This window comes from Cricetulus griseus, chromosome 3, assembly GCF_003668045.3.
Source record: "Cricetulus griseus strain 17A/GY chromosome 3, alternate assembly CriGri-PICRH-1.0, whole genome shotgun sequence".
Taxonomy (NCBI): Eukaryota; Metazoa; Chordata; class Mammalia; order Rodentia; family Cricetidae; genus Cricetulus; species Cricetulus griseus.
The window spans coordinates 278,006,718-278,029,164 of NC_048596.1; the positions used below are offsets into that span (position 1 = coordinate 278,006,718).

General features: G+C 44.1%; 1 protein-coding gene across 5 annotated transcripts in view; it reads left to right on the forward strand.

The window, feature by feature from the left end:
* Ntrk2 (neurotrophic receptor tyrosine kinase 2) overlaps positions 1-22,447 on the forward strand; it is a 327,293-nt gene that overhangs the window by 177,064 nt on the left and 127,782 nt on the right. For 3 of the 5 annotated variants that reach the window (XM_035441549.1, XM_035441550.1, XM_035441551.1), the window contains one exon: positions 5,025-5,213. In XM_035441549.1, coding sequence (XP_035297440.1) covers positions 5,025-5,213 — 189 coding nt within the window. Of the gene's footprint in view, positions 1-5,024; positions 5,214-9,333; positions 9,363-22,447 lie in introns of those variants that run through there. The other 2 variants (XM_035441552.1, XM_035441553.1) reach the window with 1 other exon arrangement.

The following is a 22,447-nucleotide window of genomic DNA, read 5'->3' on the forward strand; positions in this document are numbered from 1 at the left end:
GCTGATTTGTTTTTAATCCAGGGCTCATGGCAACTGCTGTCTCTACTCTAAGCAGTGATGGCTTTTGAAGGTTAAAGATCAGGCTAAAACTACTTCAAGGTCACAGTGCAGTGCACAGTTGGCTGAACTGGCAAGCTTGGGCAAGTTTGGCTCTTCACTTTGTTCTGTTGGCTATGGTGCAATAGAATTCCGAATTGGTAAATTAGCTGTTCATTTATGGTGATTTTTTTTCTCAAAATCAGACTTCCACATCCAGACACTGTGATTTGTGCCTGATTACATTCTGTTCCTTGCATTCAGACTGAATGCAGACAACAGAAACACGGAGCATGTGGCTCGTGGAGCGAATGCAGATGTTATGGCTCCTCATCAGGACCCAGTCAGGTGTGGTCTCTCGGGACCTCCACTCTGCTTGGCATTTTCTGTGGGGACAAAGACAAGAAATCACATGGAAGGCATGAAAAGACAGTTTCCTATCATCCCTGTGGATTTCCAAGATCTGATCATCACTGGCAGACTCTTTTGGTTGTTATTCCTTTTTGTAGCAAGGTTGGCTATAGGTGATATTTCTGAGGAATGGAGACAAATGTGTATAAGGAAGCCACACATTTCTGAGCTGTCTGTCCTGCGTTTGCTTATTAGCCCAGCTATATACAGAAGCCTGTTTCCTATGTATGTTTGTTTGTTGGGTTATTTTTGTTGTTTGTTTTATCTTTTTATTTCATTATTTTTTTAAGACAGGGTTTCTCTGTATAGCAGTCCTGGCTGTTCTGGAACTCACTTTGCAAACCAGGCTGGCTTTGAACTCACAGAGATCCACCTACCTTTGCCTCCCGAGTGCTGGGATTAAAGGCGTGTGCCACCACTGCCTGGTTGAAGCCTGTTCCCTTTATCTTTTTAACCCTGACATGGGACCTCATCCAGTCAAACATTCTGTAGCAGCATCTGCCCATTGATTTGCAAGTGACCAGAGGACCAAGCTCAGGCTGAAAATCCTGGGAGGGGAAAAAAAAAATCACCAACCTTCACGCCTTTGCTAGTCTCGAAGATTCTAATGCAAAACCTCTCTTACCAAATAGAGAGAAAGTAGACAAGGGACCAAGCTCCAGTATCATGGGGCTCTAAGAAGCTCCCAAAGGGTACATTTCAGAAACAACCTATCATTCTCCTGAGATATCAGGGGGTCTTCAACTCCAGGGTGGTCCATAGGGTTCTTCATGCTTCAGGGGTACATAATCAGAGAAAGGTGAACCATTCTGACTCTGCAGTGCTGGAGGATGGTGTCTGCCTTCTCCTAAGAAGCCAATCACTGTACCCACCTCAATACTTTGTAGACACCTCTAACTCTTAGAGATGTTCAAAAGTGCTGTACCCTCCTCAGTGGCAGCATAGACTGTTCTTCAGATTGTCCCAGCTATAGCCCACCTGAGGCGCCTGCTGTATTCATCAAATATGGTGAGGTCAACAGCTAAAGGGCAGGACCAGTGTGAAGTGAGAGTTATGGCTGAGAGCTTCCGAGAGGGAACATGTCATGCCATGGTGTTTGGCTATCAGGGTGTAGAGGAAACAGAGAGATGAGGAGGGCAAGAACTTTTCTTATTGTTTTTATGAGGAGGAACCAGGGAGACAGAGGAGGCAGATCGAGGACTGTCTGATTGCAGTAAGCCAGCAGGCTCCAGCCTCCCACGCTCTCCTGAGTTCTATGGTATCTGGCCTTAGGGTGATAGGAAAGGTGGATGGTGACCCAGAGTGTGAAGACCATACAAGGAAGGTGACTTGGCGGTGTAGGCTGTGTTGGTGTGTATGGAAGATGCATTGATGGGCAGGGCATCTACTGTATGTAGAGACTGGGCAGCAGGTCCCAGGGGCTATAGCATCAGCCCATAGAAAACAGAGGGAAGTATAGTCAATGCGTCCGGTGGCTTACAAGTAGCAACCTCTCCCTCCGCTGAAGGCATTGTTGGTATTGAGAAGAAAGGACATTTCCCACATGGCCATTTTAATCATTGGAAAATATGTTCAGTTAGACTTAGAAACATCTAAAATACTAAACATATAGGGTATGTTATCGTGTATCTCTGATGAGCTAACATGTTTCCATGCATACCTCCTGTTTATCAGCCTGTTTTTGGAACTACCCCAAATTCAGTTGCGGTGTGCATTCCTAGCAATTTAAATTTTGTATCAATATTATAATGCGGTTTTCAAGTTCTCAGCTTGAGTTTCTTGTAACCACTGCAATGTGCCTCTCCCTTCTGTCTCCCTTTTTACAGTGTCTGCTCAACTGCATGCACAGACACACAAAGACACAAATCATAAAGTGTGCAGACAGGCTGCTGTCAAATTATATAGACATTCATTGTCCCCATCGGGAGCTTTTTCCCCTCCCCACTTCGATGTGCTCTGTGCTCCATTATATTAAAACGTTCATAGAAAAATGGTCTTAATTCCCACAACCTTGCCAGCCATATCAATCTTCCAGGCTTTGGAACATCACTAATGAAGGGAACAGCAGCTGAATTAATATTCCTCTGATAAATTGTAGAGGTTTGCGATGCTCCATTTTTCAACGGCAACTTTCTACAAAGTGAAAAGGCTTTTTAAAAAATTGTCTTGCTTTTCTACCAGTGCCACGATAGAACTCAGGCCCTTCCATATGCATGGTCACCATGTCCTCAGCTCTTATCACTCTGCCCTAAGTTATATGAGAGACTGATTCTTAGTTAGTGGGTTAGGAACAAGGGGTGTGCTTTGGTGGACATGGGGGAAGAGGAGAGAGAGTTCTTTGGTGGACCTAAATAGCAGTTTACTGTGTACAAGGGCTCCAGGGTGCAGCTGGGAGGTGAGTTAGAGCTGGATTCCTGGAGAAATCTCCATTGTCTTCTACTCAAAACACAGCACTGTTGTGATTCCCACAGCAGCCTCACTGGGGGTAGCAAGCTTTGGTAGCTGGTAGCCTTGCAGCTGCTCTGAGGGCCTAGCAAGGGAGCCAGTGGCAGGAAAGCTTTACTGACAATGTGCAGAAATGCATAGCATAGCATACCTCCATTTCCATCACTGGCTAGAAGCTGAGTGATCTAGGCTTGTCAGAAAGTAAACCACAAAACAGAGATGGCTGGGGATATTAGTAAGAACTTGTCCTTACAGCTATTCTTGGCAGGGATTCCACTGTTTGTGAACATAGATGAGCAAGACACAAGATGAGCACAACCGGCGGGCTTGCCTTGTCTTTGGGTGTTGCGTGGCTTCTAAGTTGGCTGTGCGAGGACATGTTTGCAGAATCAAGCCAGAGTATGTTATTAAACACAACTTAAATGCACTCCTATGGAGACACTGCTTTCAGAATTACCGATAATAGTGGTAGGTTCCCCCTGCATACTTTGTTTAAGACACAACTATCTGGGGAATGCCCAACTGTTATCACTACAAACTACAATAATCCCCACAGGGGGAAAATGGATCTTGGAGTTTGGTGGGTGGATTACCATTAGATTGAATAGGGATTCAAGCTGTATCAGAACCTGACAAAACAACCTTTGTTTTTGTAATTGCTTTACATGGAAGTAATTAAGGATGAGGAGAAAAGTGGAGAATGCACAGAGGCCCCAAAGCATGCTGGGGGGACGAGGCGGGGGTGGGGTTGGAAGCACACTCCCTTGGGTGGAAGCACAGCACAGACATCCCTCTTTGGCAAGCCTTTGCCTGGCCTGGTGCTCAACTCAGCCCTTTCACTCTGCCTCCCCTTCCACTCTCACAAGGGACAGTGTAGTTCATTCCATACACTTTATAGGCATGTGTGCTCCATGTCCAAAAGACTTGGAGTCCCATGTGTGAAGTTCCTATCCATGTGATGTTCAGCCTTCTGAGTCTTCTCACACAGTTTTATCTTTCCAAGTCGACTTTGGTGACCAACTTGGGATGACTCAAGTAGGCAGTTAGTAGATGTGTTGATGGAACAAACTGTAGTGGAGTGAATATAGAGGCATGTATTTTGAGGTTTGGGGTTAAAAATCAATTCTTGTATGGAAAATAAATTAAGCTAATGCTCTAATATAAAGGGATCCCAATAATGTCATAGGCTCTATCTATCAGTGTATGTGAAGCACATTGAAGTTTGTAGCACGTTTTCGTATCCTTAATCTCACTCCAGTCTCATAAAGCAACAACTGGGCATTCTCTAGCACAGCTCCCAACTGTAAGCAGATCCAGATGCGCAAAGAATTGAGTAAAAGTGCAAAGACAAGAAACTCAGGTCTCCAAATTCAGCATCACTTACAGTCCCCAGAGAAACAGGTGTCCTGGATTTGTGCCAGGAGTTCAGTGACAGGGGGGGTCTTAAAGTGTGCACAGACCACCCCCCAGGTCCTGGGAGCTGCACATGCAGCTACAGAAAATGGAAATGGGATTAGAGTCCTCATATGTTGGTGGTAATTGACTAACACAGCATGGTGCAAACGCTATGTAAGTCATCTTAGATGCTCCAAATGCTAAGCATAGGCCTTCCTTAGGATTTACCCATCTCACACAAGGGCAAAGGAGGTGTGTGTCCCCACACAAAAATGTGTCCATGAGTTCTCACAGCTGCATTATTTTTATTAGTCAAGAGTCACAACTCCTTCAGTGGGCAGGGGGACAGATCAACAGTGCATGCCATGCCTGCACAATTTAGGATCACTCAACAGCAAAAAGGAAGTGTCCATGCACATGGCAGGGAGAGTTAACTTCAAAACGCGATGCCAAGTGCAAGTCATGAATCACATTGGCTGCAATGATGTGAAATGCCAAGGTTTGTTAACTCAGAGTGGAGAAGTAAATTTGTGGATTTCTGGGACTGGGAGTGGGGGAAATTGGAGAGAAACACTAACTGGGGGCAAGAGAAGTGTCTTAAAATTAGGTTGGAGCGATGATGGCAACACTCTGTGATCACACCAAAACCCACCGAAATTACCCATTGGAGTGTATGCGACTTAAAGTTCAACTGAAGCCATTAAACTACAGAATGCCTCTTCTTCTTCCAACTCCAGGCCCAGCTTCTGTCATCAGCAACGACGACGACTCAGCCAGCCCCCTCCACCACATCTCCAATGGGAGTAATACTCCATCCTCTTCAGAGGGCGGTCCTGATGCTGTCATCATTGGAATGACCAAGATTCCTGTTATTGAAAACCCCCAGTACTTTGGCATCACCAACAGTCAACTCAAGCCAGACACATGTAAGTACAGCTGTTTATACTTACTGGCCCATTGGCTGCATACCTGCTTCCATGGTTCTGTTTGTCAGGGCCTCTGACGAGGCTGGCTGGGGATGAGGGCAGCAGAATATTTGAGGATTCTTGCACTCTTTGGCCTACAGGCAAGATTTCTTTCATTGGTTACTGAGGGAATTCTCAGGGTTTGTCCCCTGCTAGGCTGGGAACTGTGGGCAGACTTAGACTTTTCTTGGAATCCATTTTCCACAATCATTTGTCAACATGAAGTTATAATCAAGCATGCTTATCTGGAGAAGGATGGAGACAGAAAGCAGAAGTGTCACTAGAATGTATAGACATAATTTATAGCTGACAGGCAATTGATGTAACTTAAATCTGGCTTATTGAAAGCAATTAAAGCATGCATTCTAGGCAGATGGGAAGGCTCTGTGTTCCATACAGGTGGTATTGATTTGGGGTCGTCCTGTATTCTTTTCTCATCCTAATTTCTAGGATGTGACTACTGTTAAATCAAGTGGTGTGAGTACGAGAAGGAAGATGGCTTTTACTTTTAATAATTGTGCTGGCCCATCAGCCCCTACACTGGCAAGCCTGGGCCCCTTTTCCTGTCTTCTGGGCCACTGACCAGATGTAAAATATGGTGCAAGACCTTAAGAGCAGCAGCAAATTCAAGGCATAATGAGCGTTTCTCTGTTTGGATACAGGCCTTCTCTCATGCAAGATTAAGAGGCCTTGGGGGCTGGGACATCTGCTGTCCCTGATCCCAGGGGCTCCCTGGCATTGATGAGGTGGCTGTCCTTTGTCTAGCTACACCTCTGTATCCTACCTGCTATTAAGTGCTACTCTACTGTGCTGTCTCAAAGGCTAAGGAGGACAATTACAAAATTAGCTTTGGAGACTGACAGTTTGCTGAAAACTCATTGGGATCTCTCTCTGTATATAAGGAAAAGAATTGTCTTGTCTTTCTACCCATTGGCATTTATTTCAAGGTTATGTTTAAGATTGGAATTGGAACTAAGCATTAGAGTCGATGTTATTGTAAATTTGTAATGGATAAGACTGGGCCCCACCCGAGATGTCAGCTGAATTTGTTATATGTCAAGTACAAAAGGATGCTTAAAGATTAGTAAAGTCCTTGAAACATTAAGTGTTGTTCAAAGTCATGGTGTTGCTGATTCTAATAACTATGGTATGACCAAGGTAAAAGAAGATACTATTGAGAATTAGGTATTCTTTGTGGATGTTGGCATAACCAAGGATCCTTGAGATGTCTATATTCATGGCAGCCAAATATGAAGAAATATCAAGGTACTTTGGTAAGAGAATCTGGGGTCTTTCTCATTGTCCTCCCAAGAAATACGTTATTTTGACACCACTATCTCCATCAGGAGTAGGCTGTGGGGTGTAATTCTATCAGTCCTAGGCTGGGTAGCTGAGGTTGACTAAAATTAACATTAAGTTTGCTTTCCTTTTCAATGGAGAAGAAGTAAGGCTGAATCATCAATCAGAGACCATTGGTCCAATATGTCCAATGAGAATGGATGAGCAAAAACACTAATAGACACATTAATGTGGACGGAGGAATGCCCCAAGGCCTCAACCCTACACAGCGACCTACAGGCAACTAAGGAATACTGAGAATGGGAGATACAGCCTTCCCCAGGGAAGAGCACACCATCTGATTATCCAGTACCAAGTGATCAGCCCCTTTTTTGGTTTTTGAGACAGGGTTTCTCTGTATTGCTTTGGAGGTTGTCCTGGAACTCGCTCTGTAGACCAGGCTGGCCTCGAACTCACAGAGATCCAACTGCCTCTGCCTCCCAAGTGCTGGGATTAAGGGTGCGCCACCAACACCTGGCAAAATTTTTTTTTTACAAGAAAAATTCCTTTATTTAAAGGGACAGTGATTGGGCGGAAGAAGGGTGGATGGCTGCAGGGCTTGTGACCCCACTGAACATCTTCCCTCAGGGTCCTAAGAGGACGTTGCAGAAAGTCGCCTCCTCAAGGTAGAATCTATAGAGATTTCAGAAAATAGTTTAGTTATTTCTGGAGGCCTTTTCGCTTTGTGGTTCAGCCATGCTGTGTCACCTACACTTGGAAGGGACTGTAAGAGAGCTATGGAGCCCCTAGCTTCCCCTCAGCTTCTGGCCTCCGACTTGGGTTCTGAACCACCAAGCCTCTTTGGCTAGTCCTTCCTTATAATGTTTCACTGAGCCCTCCACCCAAATACCCTTGCAGGCCTAGTATTCTCAGACGTATCTTATCTTACATAATCTGAAACTAACCCTTTTTTTCCCCCGACATTATCCTTAATGATTTTTACAAAGACTTTTTAAAAAAATCACGTATCTTCCATGGATACTTTATCCAAGAAATGGGAATGAAGAAGATTTTGTCCTTCTCTTCCCACCCCTATCACCACCTCTGTGTAAACATTATACATCATTCTAGTATGTTCATTAACCGTCAGGGTCTGCATTGTCCTGTGTTCTCTCTCTCTCTCTCTCTCTCTCTCTCTCTCTCTCTCTCTCTCTCTCTCTCTCTCTGTGTGTGTGTGTGTGTGTGTGTGTCTGCAGTCCTGTTTAAGTTCAGCTTTAGCCTTGGGAAAGCAGCAACTTCAGCAGCTAACCATAACCTAAGACAGGACATAGTGGGTTTTTTACATCAACCAGGTGTTGACCAGATGTGACTATATATTGCTGAAGTATTAGTTGCCAATGGATTTGTAACAGAGTCTTCAGAGTCCTTTTTCATTGGTTTTATTTCTACCAAAACTGGTGTACATGTTGTTTTTATTGGATATACTTTTAACAAAGTGCTAGGTAACTTAACTAGATTTAGGCAATTTTAGAAAAATAAGCTTTATGAAGTCTTTTCTTTGACTAAACAAATTACAACCAACCCAATTAAACTATTTATAAGCACAGAGACTGGATATTCAGAAGTATATCTTTATGTCCATGAAGTTCCGAGAGATTAACTTCAGATAGGTGGTTGTTATTGAATGTCTTAAACAAACTAACTTCTAGTAACCTCTCAAGGGTGGCTCGTCCCAAAAGATGCCCAGGTGATGACAAAAGAAATCATTATACAGGTTTCAAAATACTTTAGCATTTCCCCCATGCCCTTAGAACAAATGTCAGTGGACCGTGTATCACCGCCATCCCTCTGAAGCTGGCGTAGGCCATATGCTGCTGTGTCTACTGGTCTCCCCTGAAGCTGTATTTTATATTCAGAGATGTTGACTTTAGACTATATACATCTTACATGGCCAAGAGTGACATCTCTTTCCTTTCACTGAATTGTAAGAGTCTATTCTAGATAGTACATTTCAATATGCTAAGTGTTCATTGATTAGAGGCAGTGTTTCTACAATGGTAGGAACCGGAGGTTTGGTGGAGGTGATGGCTTGATCTCTGACTGCGGTGAGACTGTCAGTCAGGCCCAACCGCATCATCACGTGATTGACGGCATAGGCTGTGCTACGTAAAGGATTTGCAACCAATTTCCAGGAATCTGGCAAGTCAATAGGAGGAACAGGTTGTCATGGGAAAATGATATGAAGTGACCCCACTGAACATCTTCCCTCAGGGTCCTAAGAGGGCGTTGCAGAAAGTCGCCTCCTCAAGGTAGGCGGGGCACGGGTCTGGTGTGATCAAATTTCCCGGAGAAAGTAGACATTTATTCTTTTATTTGAACAGTTCAAGATTTCAAATGCTGAAGCAGGGAAAGTAAGAACACATTAGTGTGATTAGATCTGGCTCGTGGACTGAGTTGGACCTTAAGGACCCCCTGCTGTAAACACCTCATTCAGAAGACAATGCTTACACATGGTGGCTTGACTAAAGTGACTTACATGGCTTCAGCCCTCACGCAGCTTTGCTTTTTAAACAGTGAACACCATGATTAGATCAGGTTTCTGTAACTGATGCTCACGATTGCTTCAGGGAGGTGTAATGAGCAGTCACGCCCTTTGACATACTTTTGCACTCCCAGGAGCTGTGCAGTAATAGTGTTCATTCACCAAGTCCAGAGATGGTTTGCAAGATCGTTAGAGGGATGTGAACAGGGCTGACTTGCTCCTGAGCACTTTCCAATAGAAAGTCTGTCTACTTTATTGCAGGGCCCAGAGGTTCCCCCAAGACCGCCTGATAATAATTTGGTATTTGGAGGCTCCTGCATCACTGCAGGAACCAAAGGAGGCTAAATCCAAGCCTGATGGAGGAGAAGAGTTCTATGGTTATCTGCAAATCCTGGCCAGACAGCATCTTGAAGTCACTCCTTAGCTTCCATAACTAGCCAAGCAAGAAGTTGCCTTCCCAGGACAAAGTAGAGTATTGTAATGACTAAACCCCTCAAAGTGCTGGGTCTCTATAGACCATGTGTAGACCATCTCCTCGATGGAGCATGATGGCAAGATGGAGCTGAGGAGCTTAGCAGCATCAAGTCTGGAGTTGGTCTTTACTCCACAAGTCTGTGTAGATGTGTTGGAAAACCACAGCATCTTACAGCTTGGGGTGGTTGGCCAGTAGGATTCACAAACTCTGCCCAAGGGCAGCTGTGCAGTTATCTTCCCCTTGCCTGTTGAGAAAGATTTTGACAGGGTACAATGGAGGCTCACCTCCTGAGCTGAAAAAACAGAAGCAAAGCATATTAAACAGAAAAAAATTCCCAAGTCATGTCTTGAGTTGATGGGTGGGAATGTCTTTTATCCATAGAATTACTTTTGTTCCTAAAATCATGGTTTTTGTTTTGTTTTGTTTTCCCAGAGCAGCCTTGTGATTTAGCCAGGATCATAGGCTTTGTGCCCAAATTTAATTAAGATTGTCTCTAATACCTACCCTCAAATGTTTGTTTTGAAGAACACACCCTTCCCTTTGTGCACACCTAGGGCTAGACACTCCCAGAAGCAGATGTATAGCAAGAATTTTGAAGTTTATTTATTTACTCTGAAGGTTTACCTGATTTTTCAGCAAAATGGACATTTATTGCCTCCCTCTACTGTGCGTGTCCCATGTTTCTTCAGGTATAGTTGTGGGTTTTCCTGTGGATCATATGCATATTAGGCCATTGCACAGGCAATCACAGTCTCACTATCCAGCAAAGGTGCAGGAAATCAGGTGTTCCGAAGAGTGTGGTTGTTTGAACAGCAGTTGAAAATGTCACAGAGAGTCCAGGTCCTATTCCTCTTCAACACTATGTCCACTTTGTCATTCTACTGCCAACAAAGGCAAGTGAGAGTTTTCACAAAGTACAGAGGTTTTCAACCCATTTGGAAAACTGCTTTGAGTGCACATGAGCAAAAGTTCTGAATTCTATTCAGGGCTCCAGAAGCTCATGACATCAGAGAGTGATGGCCCTGAGAGCTCCATGAGGCCATGTCAGACTTCAGTGCAGTCACATGACCGTGGTCCATTTCAGAGCTAGAATTTATAAATGGGTAGATATTTAGAGATTACCTCTATCTTTTGCCTATTTTTCTTTTAAAAATACATTTTCTTCTAAGCATTTAATTGGCCAGATACAAGCTGCTTTGGGAACTGGTAGTGCACCCTGGAAGGCTACCATTTGCACTTTAACCAGAAGTTAAGTCTGTTCTGCTCAGCACAAGGCTGGGACAGAAAGCACAGTTATTTTAGGATGCTTAGAAGTTGCTTTGTTTATGGCACATTGGGTTGACAACTCGTCCTGTGGGGGCTGCCATGGCACACTGCTGCATTCTATAGGTCCCAATACAATTCTCTGTCCCTTTTGGAGCCATGGACCCCCATTGCTAAGTACAACAATTCAATATTATATTCACTCTCAACTCCAAAGGAGATGGCATGGAGCTGTCAAATAATGCTTTTAAAAAAGCAACTCGCATCCCCCAGAAGAAAGGAAATGAATAAATACATGCTGTGTGATTACATCCAAAGTGTAAGCCATATCACAAACTTCACTTGATGAAGTTTTCTTAGCAAACCACTTTCAAGCACATTCACAGCTAAGCAAAATCGGTTCTTGGCATTTCACCAATGGGTGACATTGTTATAAAAAAGTAAAAATAAAATGCACCCATTGTAGGTCATTTAAGCTTCCTGGAGAAAACACTCCAATCCTATACTTGATAACCGAGAAACAAGAACAATAGTGATTATGGATCTAGGTTGGGAAACCCTGATTTTACTCCTGCATCGTCAGCCTGCCAAGATAAATGCATTGGCACACCAAACATGTAAGCGTTGCCAGTCTGATTTATCCAAACCGTCAGTGATGCTCTGGGACGTCCCAGCCGATAAAAGGTCCCAATGCGTTTGGTTTACGGAGACTGAGACTGGCTGGGCATCTGCACCGACAACGTGAGCCTAGTCAAGCTGCATCTCTTGCGCATGCCAGCCAATCACAGACCAGGACCAGCCTAGCAAACACAAATAGAAACCAGCAGCCTGTCGTCCCCCCCCCCACCTCCCCAGTTTCTCAGAAGCACCTGCTACCCAGAAAGCTCTGGACAGTTAAGTCTTCCTTCAGTAGAGGGGGCACAACCACCCTCCATGAACTGCCCTGATAGCCTAGTTTTTGTCCTTGTAGAATACAGTTGCGGATGCCCACTGGTTCTTCCACCATGGCTGGGCTGCTTCCCGGACTGTGTCACATTGGTACCCACCCCACTGCCTCCCTTCATGCTCAGTGAGGTTGCTGTAGGGCTTTCATTGATTTCTTTGGGTTTCCTTTGGCCATAAGTTCTTTCCTTTACGGGTGAAAAAGGCTGTGATGTCCCTCAGACAGAAAAGTGTGGCAAAACAAGTCATTGTCTGTGTATTCAGGTGCCGTGGACACAGAGGCGGTTTTAGCATGTGGGTTCATTATTGAATTTGGAGAGCTTCCTCCATAGGCTGAGGCGACAGCCCAGTGCGATTCTGAGTGTGATCTGTTCTCTTCCATTGTATTTGTTGCTGGGGAAATGCTCTACTCTCCATTCTGTTGATGATGAACACTTGGAAGGAATGATTAGAAGACAGTATACATCAGAAAGTGAAAAGCAATCCAAGCATTTGGGTGACTACCTATCCTGACTTTCTCAGGACTGATGCAGTCCCTTCAATACGACAAGTCAATTTTAAACCAGGAGAGGCTCAGGCAAGAAACAGTGAGTTGGTCATAGTAGTTGGTATAAACCTGGTGATTTTTTTCTAGTAGGGCAGAATTATGTCTTAGTCACTTAGTCACATTGCCTTTAAGTGCCCTAAAATAATTTGAATTAAAAATAAAAATATAGTAGAAATAATATAGTAGAAAACCTGAGAGATATAAGAGACAAAGATGGCATTTTCAGATCAGATACAACTGGGATGTGTGGTCGTAAGAGCAACCTATCGCTATCAAGCTTTATGTGTACTTTCACCTTTACTCATAGGGGCGCTCTAAGTACTTCTATACAAAGTGGGTTTGCTGGCAAGTCTGGAAGCAGCAGCTGGATGTGTTTTTTCTAGTCTGCTACTTCTAATTTGCTTGACAGAGAGGTTGATGCCCCGTTGGGGGCAGGGCGTGGCTGATTTCAGGTCTGGTTGAAAGGCCTCCCAAAGTTAAGGTGGCTCTCTCACTTGCTAACTGTCACAGAAGAGACAGACCCCATGCTGTGGGTTGGGGAGTCCCTGGAAACTGATGGAGGCAGGCCAAGACCCTGTGTTTATGGTCACCGGTCACCACAAGGTGATTTCTGACCCCAATGTTTTTTGTTCCTCGGCTGAGACTGTGGTCTCCTGTTCTCCATCTAACTCTGCAAGTAGCCAGCTGGCCCCTTCCAGGAGGCCAAGTCTACAGAATCTTGAAGGGCCAGGATGATTACATCTAATAATACATGTTCAGTATCTGGGGATTTCTTTTCTTCCCTTTGGTCTCCCCGAGTTGGAAAAGGACCTCCGGTAGGCTGGGGTGTGGCCATTCTGGCCATTCAACTTTACCTAAATTTAATGGAGCTAGTTGATCAGATTTCCACGTTGTTTTCATCACTAAAGGTTTCCTCTTATGCTGCTTAGGGGGCTGCTCTCAGGCTGGGGTTACAGCATCAAAACCTGCAGTCAGCAGTGTGGCGCACAAGGGCGATTGGCTGTTGACACTTTCATAGTGACATTGCCAGAATCCATAAGCTCAGGAGAAGCAGGCTCTCATGACTTGCAAGAGACTGGATCCGTGTGGTGGTTTCGAAAAGGGGAAGGATCCTAGGAGAAACCCAATGATGGAAACCTTGTCCTGGACTATCAGTTACTACCTGAAGGCAGATGCTGATGTTTTGGTTACTCTGTTGCTCTTATTTAGTGTATTTACTTGACAGTGAAGTTGACTGTCCCTGTACATCCAAAACAATCCCAGGCCAGATGATGGATGGCACTTACACTGAGCACCACACAGTAGCAATGTCTTAGTGAAGTGCTTGCTACAGAAAGATCAGTGTTCAGCCCTGTGCTATGCGACTTCAGCAAAACAGCAAGCCTTCAAATTAGGGGATATTTTTGTGAGAAGGGATTACAAAATGTGTCTGCAGAGACGCCAACTAGATAGTTTGCCTATAGAGTGATGGATTTTCAGGTCAATTTATACTTTCTTCTCTGATTTTTTACCCTCACCATAATGCTTCCTCCTGGATTGGCCTCTTGTCTACTTGCAGGGCAGAAATGAGCCTTGCTTTCTACCCAAGACCTTGGTCAGCAGAGGGGACAGGTCTCAGGTTTCCCCACCCTAAGTTCATTTCCGTGAACACGTGAACACGTCTTTGCCTATCTTGCTCTTTCATCCTCCCGCTCTGTCTTGGGGTCATGATGATGCTGGCTTCATTTCTTCCTAGTGCCTGATTTCTTCAATGCTGTTACCTGGTAGCTGTAGAAACAACTGTGAATGTGTATAATGTTACTTAGAAGGCCAATCCTTATTCCCAAGGGCAGTCAGGGTGTATACGGTTCAGGGTGTTTCTTTTAAAAATCTTTATTGTGAGTGGAGAGCAAATGAATCCCCTACTTCTATGTAAGGCTTTTTATTTCTTAGTACCCTACAATGACCTTCATAGATCCATACTGGTTTTAAAACAAGAAAACACCATGTTATGAAAATATTGGTGATCCAGCTGGCTAAGCCTTGGCATTCTGAACTCCTGAACTTTGGGGTGGGAGACAATGGCCAGGTAGCAAAGGGAATAAGATATCCCCAAACCCCTGACTTTCTCTTCTCTGGGTTTGTATATACTCTGCTATTTCCTGCACTTTTTTTTTTACCCCTGAGTTTTTGTCAATGTGGATCTTAACAACATTTGGGTTTAATAGTTGATAAACTGGAATTGTCATTCATGCTAAGATCCCAGGGGAGCTGCTTTTATTCACTTTGGCAAAATGCACTGTCCCACAGGAGGTCTTTGCAACAGTTTCTGCCCCAGCTTGAGGAAGAGCTTAAGTTTGCAGAAAGGGGTTGGTTTCTAGGTTTGGTTAAGCTGTCCCCATGCTGTATCCACGTTTGGAGAGAGAGGGTTTTGAGTGAGTATGGCTTAGTGTTCCCCCATGAGACCTTTATGGTCACTGGACTGATTCTGGGTAATGCTGTCTCCTCACTGTGGGCTCTGTACTTCCCGAGCAACCCCTGCCCCACCAGAACCTGTGGAACCCCAGAGGACAGACCTACAAAGTGGCAGGTGTATGGGTGGAGCAATGACGTGGCAGAATGTTGCTTGATTTTATTTTCAGCTCTCAAAGCTCATGTAACAGAGTGGACTCAAAACACAATGCGTACTATCTTACTCTGTTGAGTGACTCCAATGCTGGTCCACGTGTATGTGTGTGTGTGTGATCAGTGGAACATGGAATGGTTTCCCATACTGACATGTTTATGCAAATGAGAACTGTTTTACTGGAATTTGTAACGCTGACCATTCAGAGTCAAGCTCATATATAATAAAGACAAGAGCATCAGACGTGTGGTCTTCAGTGTCTGGTTTTGTCGATTAGTAATTATTATTACCTAGACTTGATATAGCCCAGTACTGGGAGTATTGAAAACAACCTATACAACCCCCTAAAAGCTGCCTGCAATGGTGACAGAGTTATTCCTGCAGCCCCTCTAGATTTCTTGCAGACTATCCCCAGGAGGTGGGTAGACTGTCACCTGAAGCATGAAATTTAGATGGATGCCAAAAACCTCTGCTCTCGAGAAATAATATTTCCACACCAAATTTAAAAGATGAGATGTACAAGAAAAAGTCTGGGGTACAAATATCAGAATCTTAACTGAAGGCATCCACGGGGCTGTCAGGTGGGAGGAGGGAGGATCTGGTAGGACCAGGGTCAGATCCTATCTTCCTGGAAAAATCTGAATGTTTTCATACTGGACGTTGGTGTTCACTTGTGTTTTTTAACGCTGCAGTGAGCAATCATCTACTCCAGTGGCTGGAGACATTTAAGTCTCCCTTCCGCCTGTGGCCTGGATCTTAAGTAAACCCGCCCTCTGCAAAGCTCTGTTTTGTATACACAAGCAGGGCAGCTGATTGTCCCTCAGTCTTCGCTCCCTTCCTGTGCTCCTGGTCTAATTGTTCTTTCACACTCATGCCACTTCCCTTGCCCAGCCCTTGCCCAGCCCTCGGAGAGGATTCACTGATGCCCCTTTGCTCCGCCAGGGTTAGCATCTGAAGCATGCACCCCCCCCCCTCCCCGCCCCACGGTTTACCGCAATATCTGTGGACGAGCATACTTCCATGTCCGCATTAAAAAAATGTGACTGTACACAGTGTGAAAGACTGAAAGACAGACAGACAGAGACAGAGAGACAGAGACAGAGAGACAGAGACAGAGAATGACCTTTTGCAAAGGATAAAAACTAGGAAGGTGGGTTAGAAAAGCTTTTCACTACATTTAGGGAATTATCTGTGGAAAGGTTTAAGTAAAGCAGCAAGTCAAATTCTCCAAGAGCAGTTACACCTTGTCTTGTTAGAGTCAGCCTTATACTAGCTAGGTTAAAGATGCAGCATTGAATTTTAGGTTATTCTATACTCACCCTGATTGCCCCTTCAGACTATAAGTATCTTTGCGATGTCTGTATTTGCTAACTTTTAAACCACCTGTATCTAATACACACCCCTTTCCTCTCCCAGGCCTGACAGATTATATTTTCACATTAAAATAATCACTCAGTGCCCAGGATAGATCTTTTAATCTGTACAACAGGTGAGAAAAATTAAAACTCAGAGAGTGTTCATATATAGGAGAGTTTCTGTCCTGGGACTCCAGAAGTCAGGCTCTTTCAGGCTTTGCCCATCCTAGGCAAAATTAAATCCTAGAAATTTCCACTTCTGCCAGAGGAACGGCAGCATCGGCTGCACCTTCCATGTGAGCTTGCAGAGATAATGGAAGATACTGGCCTCCAACCTGGAGGCTGACCGAGGGATACCTCCTCTCAGGTAATCAACTTGACGCTAAAGGAAAAGGCTCAGTTAGCAGGCAGCCTCGAGATGCTGTTGTAAAGGGTTGAGATAGTCTTCCCGCCAAGCAGTGATGGTTTCTGTCTCAGTAGAGCAGTGGTCCTTAACCTTCCTAAGGCCGCAACCCTTAATACAGTTCCTCATGTTGCAGTGACCCCAACCATACAATTCTTTTTGTTGCTACTTCATAACTGTAATTTTGCTACTGTTATGAATTTTAATGTAAATATCTGTGTTTGCCTATGGTCTTTCCTTTGAAAGCATTGTTTGACCCCCCCCCCCCAGAGGTGTCGCAACCCACAGGCTGAGAACTAGCGTCTTTACCAGAGTCCTAAAGTATCACAAATAGCAAGTCCTTAGTTTGACTTTTTGCTAATTAAAATCATGTAATTTCCCCCCTCTTTTTAAAAATTTTTGTGCGAAGCCCATTCTGAAACTTTTGCCATTTTTTTCTTTTGAATTTTCCAAAAGTGACTCTAGTCCTTTGCAACTAGCACGCCATGCTTCGTAGGTCAGTTTGAGATCCATCTCAAGAACTGTGTGTTTGCAGGGGCACCTTGGGCTGTATTGGGTTAGAGAGTTTCTCTAGGCAATGCTATGATGGCCGAACATCCATAGCAGCCAGGACGTCTCCAGCCACACGGAGGGAGGGAAGAGAGTGGCTGAGCATACATCTTCTCACCCAGGCTGTGTGGACAGGACAGCTTCTGAGTGTCCGGAAGGCAGATGAGGGAGTCCTGGGCAGCCCCCTCTGTTCCTGATTCTCTCACATCTCACTGAAAGGCATCCACCATTTTGTCAGTCTTCAGGGGATCTCTCTAAAAACATGAGTTGACATTGACAAATGACATTATTTCCTGAGTGTAACCAGGGACCCTATAGCGCCAGGGGACATCAAAGGGTTAATAGTCTGATCACCTTACTGCGACCTATGTGCTAATATCGCCCCTGCGTGGGGCTTGTGCTCTGCATCTGTTTTTGGATAGTTGGAATGACATATTTATTCCAAAGCTATCACCTAACAAGTTGTTTCTGGGCTTTGGGAGATGCAGAGGAGTCCTGGCGTCCAGGTTAGTCAGAATGAGTAATTGTTTTCTGACCCAGAGTGTAGGCTCTCATTCATATTGATAACAGAAAATGCCAGCACTGGGATCCAAATTACTCAATTCCAGCTCAAAGTCCATGGAGACAAACACCAACACAATATAAATATTGTTTGCTGGAGAACACCAGCCTCTTGGAGCCCAGTGCGTCATTTAGGCTGCAGACTTACTTGGTGATGTCCCTGGGTTTGTGAAGGTGCAGTCGGAGAGCAGCTCACAAAGACTAATTAAAAAGAGGCTTTGGAGGAAAGGGGCTGAAAGATTCCAAAGAGAGAACTTTTCTGAGATCCCCCCCATCCTGGTGGTGGGGGCTGCATGTTTGTATGTGTCCAGATACATTTGCCAGTGTGGAAAATTTTTCCGGTGAGATGGGATAAACACAACCCTGACTAGCGCGATTCTGTGGTACCTCTGATAACAAAACAGGGGGATGGGGGTGCAGCAGGGGCTGTGGATGGAAGTTCAGATCAGACTTGGTGCGTGGAGCCATACATCTGCTGCATGACCAACGTCTAGTCAGGAAGTTGCATCTTACCCGTAATTCAGTGGCAACTCCCACTGGCAAAATTGGAACTGTAATGTTGCAATAAACTCTTAATGACAGTTTTGCGGTTCACTGAGTAGACAAGGACTTTGACAACTTCCACTCTGAGGATGGCACCTGGTAGGCAGGTGAACAGCCGGCTGAATGATACTTAGGTGATCCATCTAGCTTTTCATCTTGCTACAGCACTGGGGGACATCTCTTCCTCCCTGGGCTTCAGGCATGGGTACCCTACGGTTCCAGCAGCAGCAGCAGAGGCTGGGCCACCTTCCCTTTGGGATTGCATATTAACTGCTGCTGTCCACGCCCGTTCACGGCCGAGCTTAAAGTTATTTTTTCCTCATTCTTTCTAGCACATCTCCCGAGCCATTGGCATTTTGACAGTTCTCCTGTATAATTTTTCTCTCTGCATATGAGAGAAAAGTTTCTTGGAGGCTTCATACTGAAGGTGGGAGTGTGACTTTCATCTGGATAATAGCTGGGATGGAGGGCATAGATGCTTCTAGAAGGAAACCCCAATGAATGAGAATGAGAAGAATAACTATAAAATGATTTGGGGAAAAATAAAAAAAAAAGTAGAAAAGGCCATATGCACAGTGACCTCTGAGAAACGGTCATTAAGAGGATTTGATGCCAGGGCCCAAGAGGGGGCTGTGTGAGGGGTTGTGGGAGCCGCCTGCTAGCAGGAAGAAGCTTAGAAGTTTCCAAGTAAGAGTCCAAGCCCCTAGTGTTTGTCAGATGGTTCCTTTCTAGCAGCTCATAAAATTGTGAATGAGTCAGGGTTTATAGCTTCAAGATTTGCGCTGACTAATACAGCATTACAAGTTTTGCGGGGCAGCTGATATTTAATTTTGTCAGCAGTACAATAGTAACTAATATTTATTGTATAGTTTAAACATCCTAGCATCTGGGAGATGGTGAGATGGTTGAGCCAGTAAAATGCTTGCCACTCAAACATGAGGACCTGAGTTTGGGTCCCCAGCACCCATCTAAGTGGCCAGTTACAGCTACACTGTGTGCCTGAATTACCAGCACTGGGGAGGGAGAGACAGGAAGACCTTTGGCTTGCTGCCCAGCCAGTCCAGCCAAACTGGTGAGCTATAAATTCAGTGAAAGATCTTGTCTCCAGGACAGGTGGAGGGTGGTTGACCTTTGACCTCCACAGGAACACACACACATGTGCAATATACAAGCAATGTGCACATATGTGTACTGGATATACAAAACATGCTAGCATTTCTTTGTTATGATTTCAGACATTTTCTTTTTCTTATTTGATTTGTACTATGGCTCTACTGAATGGCATTGTTGCTTTAACTTCATAGAAGAAAATAAGTCATAGAGAATTTAAACAAGATGCCCAAAGGTATGTGGCTAATATGGCTGAAGGCTGGTGATTTGAACCCTGTCATTGTGACTGTAGAATTCGGTCATAACGCAGCTGTTTACCAGAACATACTCCTTCCATTCAAACGGGCTTCACTCATGATTCCCATGACACAAATCATGGATTTGAGGCAGTGTACACCAAAAAACTTGATAGGCTGGTAGGATGGGTAATCTCTCTGAAAGCTTGTCTTACCTATAATTTAAGTCACCAATTTCTTCTCCCACCATGAAAGGTTATTCTAAACAGAGTTTGACAATATGAGCTTATGGTGGAAAATGACCCTGAAAGGTAAAGGCCAGTGTCTGGGGACATCACTTTGATGGAGAGACACATGATGACAACTATATTTTACTGAGAGGTGATGGTAAAAGCAACATTGTGCCTTTTTGCTTGAGGTTCCACCCAGCTTATTTCTTTTTTAAAAAACATAATGAGTGTACCCAAGTGGAGGGGGGGGGGAGAGAGAGAGGGAGAGCGCACGCACTGGGGAGTCTTTCCAAGAATCAAGTCCTTGCATTTGAACCAATGTTTATTAATTTTGATTGGCAAGGGATGAGGCCAGAGAACCTGTATTGTTGCAAATCCCGACGACTCATATTTGTCAGCATTTGGGGTTATCTTTTCCAGGCCACGTAGGCTGTAGAAGGTGAAAGCCCATGATGCTGGCTGAGGCAGGCTGAAGGCTCCTGGGGATGAGCCTGCACTTTTGTTAGTAGACACTGGATGTCTTCTCTGCCAATGTTTTACTGTCCTCTTTGGTCTGCATTCTTCTCCAGGTTTTCCATATGAAAATATCTCACTGGTGGTGCTTAGCACATAGGAATTATGATTGGGGGTGTAATGCATAGGTCCTTAGGAGGCACTTAAGAGACAGTTGTCAATCTAGGCACAACTGTAGTATTTCAAATGACTCTTGCTTCTAAACAATCACCATCAAAAGGACTTTGGTTACTTGATCTATTTAGGAGTTCAGGGCCTTCTGTGTACCAACAATGCAACTGATTTGAGAAAGGGGCCAAAAGTAAACAGATGAGATGGAATACCCATGTTTAATTTTCCACTCACACTTTATGAAGTCACTAAAGTGAAGTTGCTAACCTAGTCTTTGAGGGAAGAAAACTGTGAAATTCATATACACCTTGGACAAAAGGCAGAGATGTTCACGTGGTCACACAGGGCTCACTGTGTCACTTGTTTCTAAACCAAGATGATTTAATGCAGTCACATTAAAAAGAACAGAAACAGAAAAGTCAAGTTCACCAACACAGTTGATTTCCCACGGGGAAGCATGCCAGTCTGATAGCAATGCTGGTGACGTGAGCGGGGAAATGTGCCAGCCATACATGATAGCAAACGGTCACCATGTTGGTTTTGTGTGGTTTCAGCTTCACACTGTAAAAAGTTACCAACATAGTCTTTCCTCCCTCCCCACAAATTCTTCAGCTTCTCTGGAAATTTCCCGTCCAGTGATTTGATCTGTGTAGAATAAAGTAAGAGGAGATAATGGGGCTTATGGAGAGAAATGATTGAATCACTGTGTGCCAATAAAAAGTGTTCAAATTACATTTCACTACATAATGAATTCTGGTTCAACTTACTTTGACATAAATAAGATTGGGTAAGAGAAACCAGAAGTAAATCAAATAAATTAATAAAACCATCAGAGTCCTTTCAATTTTGTCCCCAGACAGTGTCTGCTTATTTGTATAATAAAACCTGCTCTTACCAATTACAAGCCTGGCATGTCACTCTGCAGGAAAAAAATAACTTCAAGGGAGAGTTTGGATATTCGGGGTCTTTATTACAGAAATACAGATGCTCTGTTTGAATATTGGAGAGGTGAAATTTGAAAACCAGGGTAGTGAGCTTCAACGTCCAACTAAAGATTAACAACAACAGTAAGATCTCAGATGCAGACATGCATGCGATACTAATGATTAGCTGTTCTTCATATTTTCCTAATTATACACATTTACTGAACACGAGATTTTTGCATTTTGTCTAGACGCAGGCTCTGTCTCCACCAGCATAATATATAGCTGTGTTTGTGAGTCTTGTGAAGAACTGAATTTGCATCTCTGCCGCCACTTGTAGAGTTCATTATCTTACTCTACAGCCAGGGGAAAAATACAATTTTCCCATTTAATATAACCAAGTTTTTCTCATTGTGCCTAGGGTGCTTCAGCAATTTGTTAGGCACTATTTACCACAGAGACCGCACACTGGTTCCATCATACACAGTGCCAGGAAGAGTGATTTTTAAATACTTCCTTTATTTACTATCTACTAGTGCAGGCAATTTTGCAACCCCTCTATTATTTGTTTCTTGGAATCCATTTTGTTTTCCAAATGTGATCATGAAGCCACCAAGCCAAATGTAGACCATGTAAGTTATGAGCTGGATGTGTTTAAGAGCAGAGATCTGAATGGAGAAGTCCATTTCTTTATCTTTGAATTAGGCTAGGGCTGTAGGAAGAAATGATGCAATGACTGGCCTGGGGTATTTGAGATAGGTGAACAAGTACTTTATGATGCTCTGGAGTAGAGATGGTCACCGCACCCTTCATCCTGTACTTTATCATTAAGTCTTATCAGGATTTAACTACTTGCTACCTGGCAATCCCAAAGATCAAGTATTTTTTTTTTCCTGATAATCCCTTAAAAGTGGTTCAAATGACTTGTCTAGGAAAGACCTGGGGGTAGATGCTATTTCTAGACTTTGAGACTTGGCCTCTAGCTGTTGGAACGCAGTTTGGCAGAATT